Source organism: Bombyx mori, chromosome 23, assembly GCF_030269925.1.
Source record: "Bombyx mori chromosome 23, ASM3026992v2".
Lineage (NCBI taxonomy): Eukaryota > Metazoa > Arthropoda > Insecta > Lepidoptera > Bombycidae > Bombyx > Bombyx mori.
The window spans coordinates 3,859,801-3,866,004 of record NC_085129.1 but is presented as its reverse complement, the minus strand read 5'-3'; the positions used below and the strand labels follow the sequence as shown (position 1 = coordinate 3,866,004).

The following is a 6,204-nucleotide window of genomic DNA, read 5'->3' as shown; positions in this document are numbered from 1 at the left end:
GCTGCCCCACCCTTCAAACCACCCAAAAGCATTACTGCTTCACGGCAGAAATAGGCACGGTGGTGGTACTTACCCGGGCAGACTCACAAGAGGTAACTCACAAACTCAAAAGGACATTAAACAATTGTTTTTGATACTGATTTGGAATATTAAAAAAAAGTATTGATTATATAGACATAACCACGTCAGTGATGCGAGCACGTTGAGATGTTAAATGATTCATTTCGAATTCCAAAATCAACTTCCCAAAATGCGGCTGCCTAACTAAACAAAATACTCAAACGTTTCAGAAATAAATTATATAGGAATGCTGCCGATAGTATTTAGTTTCAGAATTTTAAAGCGGAATAGAGATCATTCTTTAGGAAATTGGAAGCACTTTAAGCAAATGCAATGTAGCCGTCTAGCCGTGTATTGCTCCTAGACGTTTTATTCACGATTTTTTAATTTCAGTTTCCCCTAAAATTTTAAAATGCATCTCAATTATCTAACATTAAGTTTGTTACGTGACTGTTGCTAGAACTTGTATAGGTGTTGTCATGGGTAAAGCGTTTTTAAGGTAACCTAAATCGTCGTCCGGAAGTACAAAATAAAAATCCTTTTTGGAGGCACAAGTCAGCCAAAACTATTAATACGCGTAGCTATAAGACAATCTATAGGATAATTTACAAAAATATCTTTCGATAATTTAGTATGTTTAAATAATAATTAACGTAATGAATCAATAATCACAATTTCCCGGCACTACGTCAATTTCTTATGAAAATTCCATAAGACTCGTCGCTATTGTTGGCTTCTATTGATTCTCCCGGCCGCGATTATTCTCTGTCAAATACCTATTGTATATTTAGAATCGGCCCCAGGTACCTTTCCGTCTTTCTCTTCGGCAACTTTACGTCCTAAATTATTTTGCAGATCACTGAGTCATTCTGTTATTGCTTTCGAGCTATTTCTGTATTCGATTACGATCAATAAGTACTAGATGGACATTAATTACCGATTAATTTCTGATATTTTGATGATAATTTGGGATAAATCAAATTATTGTTTAATTAAAATGGATTACTTTATACCTCAAGCTTGGATCGTTCTAGATTCTTCTTAGACTAGAAAGGAAGGCCCGCAAGTTGTCGTGCCTTTGATTATTTATCGGTTCCCTAGCGGTATAGCCTAATTTAAATACAAATATATAAAAAATTTGGAATTATATATTATACTAGTTGACCCGGCAGACTTCGTAGTGCCCCAATCGATAAATAAAAGACACATCAAGGGGACACATCAAAGGAAAAACAAAATTGTTGGTTTTTATATAATTCCGAGCTTTTTTATATTTCTTCACCTTTCAAACCTTCTCTGGAATTTCACGAATAATTCAAGATCAAAATTAGCCAAATCGGTCCAGCCGTTCTCGAGTTTTAACGAGACTAACGAATAGCAATTCATTTTTATATATATATAGATTATTACCGATTAACACAAAAATATTTCATAGTTCGTACAAAACGCTTTGTATTTTCAGTCCATTCACAGAAGTAGCGCTTCGAAGGCTGAAATGAATGTGGCCTCCTTTGATTCCGTTTCGATTTACATACAATTGCTTCCAATGTTCTGATCTACGCGCTGCGGTGAGAAGGGGAATGAGTTGGAATTTAATTGTGCTTAATGCTATACTATTTTAAAGTTGGATCTTTCAATAAATCCATCTAAATCCTAGAAATAGAATTTCCAAATGTTGTAAACGCTTTACAGGTACAATTTGTTATTAAAAAAATATTTTTTAAACTTTGTTGTAATTGTAATATACTTTAAAATCTCAATGTTCTCAAAATGAGACACACTAAAAGGACTCACTACCACATAACTTTGCTTACGATTTGGAAGCATTTAAGTTAATAGACAAAGTATCACGTTTTCACCAGTTTGTTAATGTTATGAGCCTCTACTAACATATTTATTATTAATCGTTTGATACTTAATAAGGCGGAACTAAAACAGGACACGTAGAGAAAGATACTGTGGTGTAGTTTATGGTTCTCATATTGAAATTTCACTCAACGAGTAACTAGCAATTTAATCTAAGCCGCTACGTACCAGGCCGTGTTGTAAGCGATATGATTGTTGGCTTGTCCGCAACTTTCTCCTCGACTATGTCACATGTGCGCCTAGAAAACCCTGCTGTGCATAAACATAGCTTCACTGAAAGTATCTAATGGAATATCACAAAAGATTACAAGGGTCGAAGTGTCAGGCAATTGTTTGCCTAGATCCTAAAAAGAAAAAGATAACGTTAGAAAAATAACTAGGTTGGATAAGGAAGCTAGTCGCATACCCAACGTTCGTTCTCTTGACGATTGGTTTTAGAAGTAATCTGTTACAAAAATTACTGACAGATACTGGAGAATTATGATTATATACACACAGAATAAGAGCTATGACTACCAATGTATATCTTTCGGCTCTTCATGATGAATTAAGTGAATATATGATGGACCGGAATTGGGATAGTTGTGAAATTTTCCGCACGTCCATAAAATAAAGGAGTCTCATTTTGCCTACGGTTAGCAACGCATAGAGAGCACTTGGCGTGTGTGTACAAACAAATAAACAGTGTTCACATGTGTTTGCGAGATTGCAATCAGCCGCTAACAATCCACCTCGAAACAAAAGCTGTCTACAGCAACGTTTGCTTAGGTTTCGGGCATTTTGGGGCCATTAAATATATTTCAGTATTGTTTTTGATTCGAAAAAAAAAAGTTTTGAACTAAATAAAGTTTTAGTTATATGCCGAAATTATAAAGCTTTCAGAGCTGTAAAGTTATTATATAAATATTATAAAAATAAGATTATATAATATACAAGCACACTACAGTATTACACTTTAGTATTATAATAATAATAATGTTTTTATTGCAAGTAACCATGACTCATATAAATTGTTAATAAGACTTAGACCTATGTTAGTAGTTATATTTACATCACAATGAATTGCTGTCGTAACATCCCATGGGAGATGGCACCACAGCGACCCATGTATACACAGTCCAGCCTGCTTGCGATCATGCTCAGGATACTGTTGGAGCTGGCCCTCACTCTGCTTACCAGAGATGCACTATATCTTTTGTAATTGTGGTTAAGGCTAGACGTCTTAAAAATAGGCAAATAATAGTATATCTACTATAAGATGGAACGTAGGGTAGACTGGGTACGGTTGAAACGGTGGACGGTTGAAACAAAATGAATATCGCGTAAACAGTGCGTGGTAAGGTGAGGGGTGCAAGGGGAGTACGAAGCGGACGACAAGTCGGAACACGAATTTTAGTATTACGTCGCTCTTCGGGCGTCGTCCTCGTGTATAGGAGGCCCCATTGTCTTTTTTGACGGAAAAGTAAGTATTTTGGTAACTACATTTTTGCAATTATAAAGATTTTGTCTAAAGTTAGAGTATAGAGCGTTTTGTTCCGTTTTAATTGAAGTTTGAATAATATCGCAGTATGATTAGTTTTTATTTAAATTTATTAACATTCTTACTGCGAACCGTTTTATACCAAGAGCGGGGGTTGGGGACAGTTGAAACGTTATTTGTGGGTACGGTTGAAACAGTTTATTTATTTAATTTTCTTGTTTCCTAGATGCCAAGGGTACGCCAAAGAAAGACTACGAAAGGTCGGGCAGACTTATCAACGTATAAACAAGCTTATGATGATGTAAAAGCGGGATCGTCGTTAAGAACAACGGCAGAAAAACATGGACTGAACCACTGTTCCCTGTTCCGATATGTACATAAACGAGATGCGGCTGGTAACGACGAAAATCAAGAAATGGGATATAAGGCCCACAATCGGGTGTTTACCCGGGAACAAGAGCTTGAGTTATCTAAATATTTAATCAGATGTGCAGATATATATTTTGGCCTAACTAAAAAGGATGTCATGAAATTGGCATACGAACTAACCGTCAAGTACAACTTATCACGACCTCGGACTTGGGATGACAACGGAATGGCTGGCGAAGAATGGTTTCGCATGTTTATGAAAAGAAATTCTGAACTGTCAGTACGTGCAGCACAAGCCACAAGTCTTTCTAGGGCGACTAGCTTTAATAGGAAAAACGTAGATGCTTTCTACGACAATTTGGCTAATGTTATGGACCGCTACAAATTTGAACCACAAAATATCTATAATGTTGATGAGACTGGCATAACTACTGTGCAAAAACCCGACAGAATTATAGCTAGACGTGGTGCTCGTCAAGTAGGCTCAGTAACTTCGGCGGAGAGGGGTGCTTTAGTTACAGTAGCCATTGCGGTCAATGCCATCGGAAATGCTATTCCTCCGTTCTTTGTCTTTCCGCGAGTACGATACCAAGATCACTTTGTCAGGGATGGGCCAATAGGATCTGCTGGGAGTGCAAATCCTTCTGGCTGGATGCAGGATGAATCATTTATGCATTTCCTGGATCACTTCAGGAAACATACGAATGCTTCTCCTTCGCGTATAATTTTACTTGTGCTTGATAACCACTCGTCACATATACACATTAACGCACTAGACTTTTGCAAGACGAATGGTATTGTAATGCTATCTTTCCCTCCCCACTGCTCACACAAACTCCAACCACTTGATCGATCTGTATTCGGTCCACTAAAAAAAGCTGTAAATTCGACCTGCGATGGATGGATGCGAAGCCACCCCGGAAAGACAATGACAATATACGACATTCCAGGGATTTTAACTACTGCTATGCCGCTTGCTCTTACACAATCCAATATTCAAGCTGGCTTTCGCACAACTGGGATTGTTCCATTTAATCGACATTTGTTTACTGAGCTCGATTTTGCACCTGCCTTTGTGACAGATAGGCCAAATCCATTAGAAGCAGCTGATGGTCCTATTCAGAATATTAATACACTTGAGGATAAAACGCCACCAACATCACCTTCCATTTTAACCCTCGAACCACAAGAAGAGATGGAGGAGCTTTCTAATGAAGCTCTTCTTGTACAACAACCGACTGAAAATATGCCACAATGTTCACAAGTACTTGATAAAGAACAGGAAAACATTATTGCAAATCCAAAACTTTTGATTATATTACCCGGACATGAAAGTAGTAGTAGCGCTCAGCAAATTTCACCCAAACCCTCTAAAAGTTCTCAATCCATTCCTGTGTTAACAACTCAAACGGGAAGTATCATGACTTTGACTACACCATCTTTATTTTCGCCAGAAGTAATACGACCACTACCAAAAGCTCCTCCAAGGAAATTAACAAATAGGGGCCGAAAAACCAGGAAATCTACTATCTACACAGACACACCTGAAAAAGAAGAGATAAGAAGAGAATATGAAAACAGATTGAAACGAACCAAAGCTAAACAAGTTAAGAAAAGATTAGATGGGGGAAAGACTAAAACAAATGCTAGAAGCAGGGGAAAAATTAAGATGCACCAAGAGTCATCATCATCAGAAGAAGAGGAGTGCTACTGTGTTGTTTGTATGTCAGCATATTCAGAAAGCAGACCCAGGGAAAAATGGATACAATGCACAGTATGTAAAATGTGGGCGCATGAAGAGTGCACACAAGGTAGCCTTAGTTATGTTTGTCACAATTGTGACTCCGAATGATCTCGTAACCATTCAAGTATTTTTTTTTTAATATAATTTTTTTATAGGAATAATGTCTTTTTTTTCTAAAAGTTTATAATGCTGTCAATAGTTGAGAAATATATTCACACAAATATTGCAAAAATATCGTCACCGCCACCAATGTATGATTATTATTTAGTTTAAGTTGTACTTAACATAAAACTTTAAAGGCTGATTAAAAATAATGTTAGATTATAAGTATCGCCAAAGATTGATTATTAATAAAAAACACATTTGTGATATTCAACTGTGTCATTACGATTTGTAAAATATTATTAGATGATTAATGAAACATGATTATTGATTATATTTTGTATTATTTGCATGTGTTTCAATCGACCCCAGGCACTGTTTCAACCGACCCTGGAATTGGGACGGTTGAAACAAATTACTGTTTTTTTTAAATATGATTTTATACTGAAAATACTATACAATAATCTTAAATAACATTGCCCAGTAGTAGACAGATATAAGGTCTTTTATTTAATATATTTACGTCATCACTCTCATAATAAATTCCAATGCTGTGCATGATAAACGCTAAAATGTTTCAACC

General features: G+C 36.3%; 1 protein-coding gene across 1 annotated transcript; it reads left to right on the top strand.

Moving 5' to 3' along the window:
- The first annotated feature begins 3,199 nt into the window (after positions 1 to 3,199).
- Positions 3,200 to 5,969, top strand: LOC105841932 (uncharacterized). The gene is made up of 2 exons (XM_012691969.4): positions 3,200 to 3,388; positions 3,633 to 5,969. The coding sequence occupies exon 2, from the start codon at positions 3,633 to 3,635 to the stop codon at positions 5,625 to 5,627; it is 1,995 nt and encodes a 664-aa protein (XP_012547423.2). The 5' UTR covers positions 3,200 to 3,388; the 3' UTR covers positions 5,628 to 5,969.
- Positions 5,970 to 6,204: the final 235 nt, after the last annotated feature.

Coding starts and splice junctions, on each gene's coding strand:
- LOC105841932 (XM_012691969.4), top strand. CDS start 3,633: ATGCCAAGGGTACGCCAAAGAAAGACTACGAAAGGTCGGGCAGACTTA.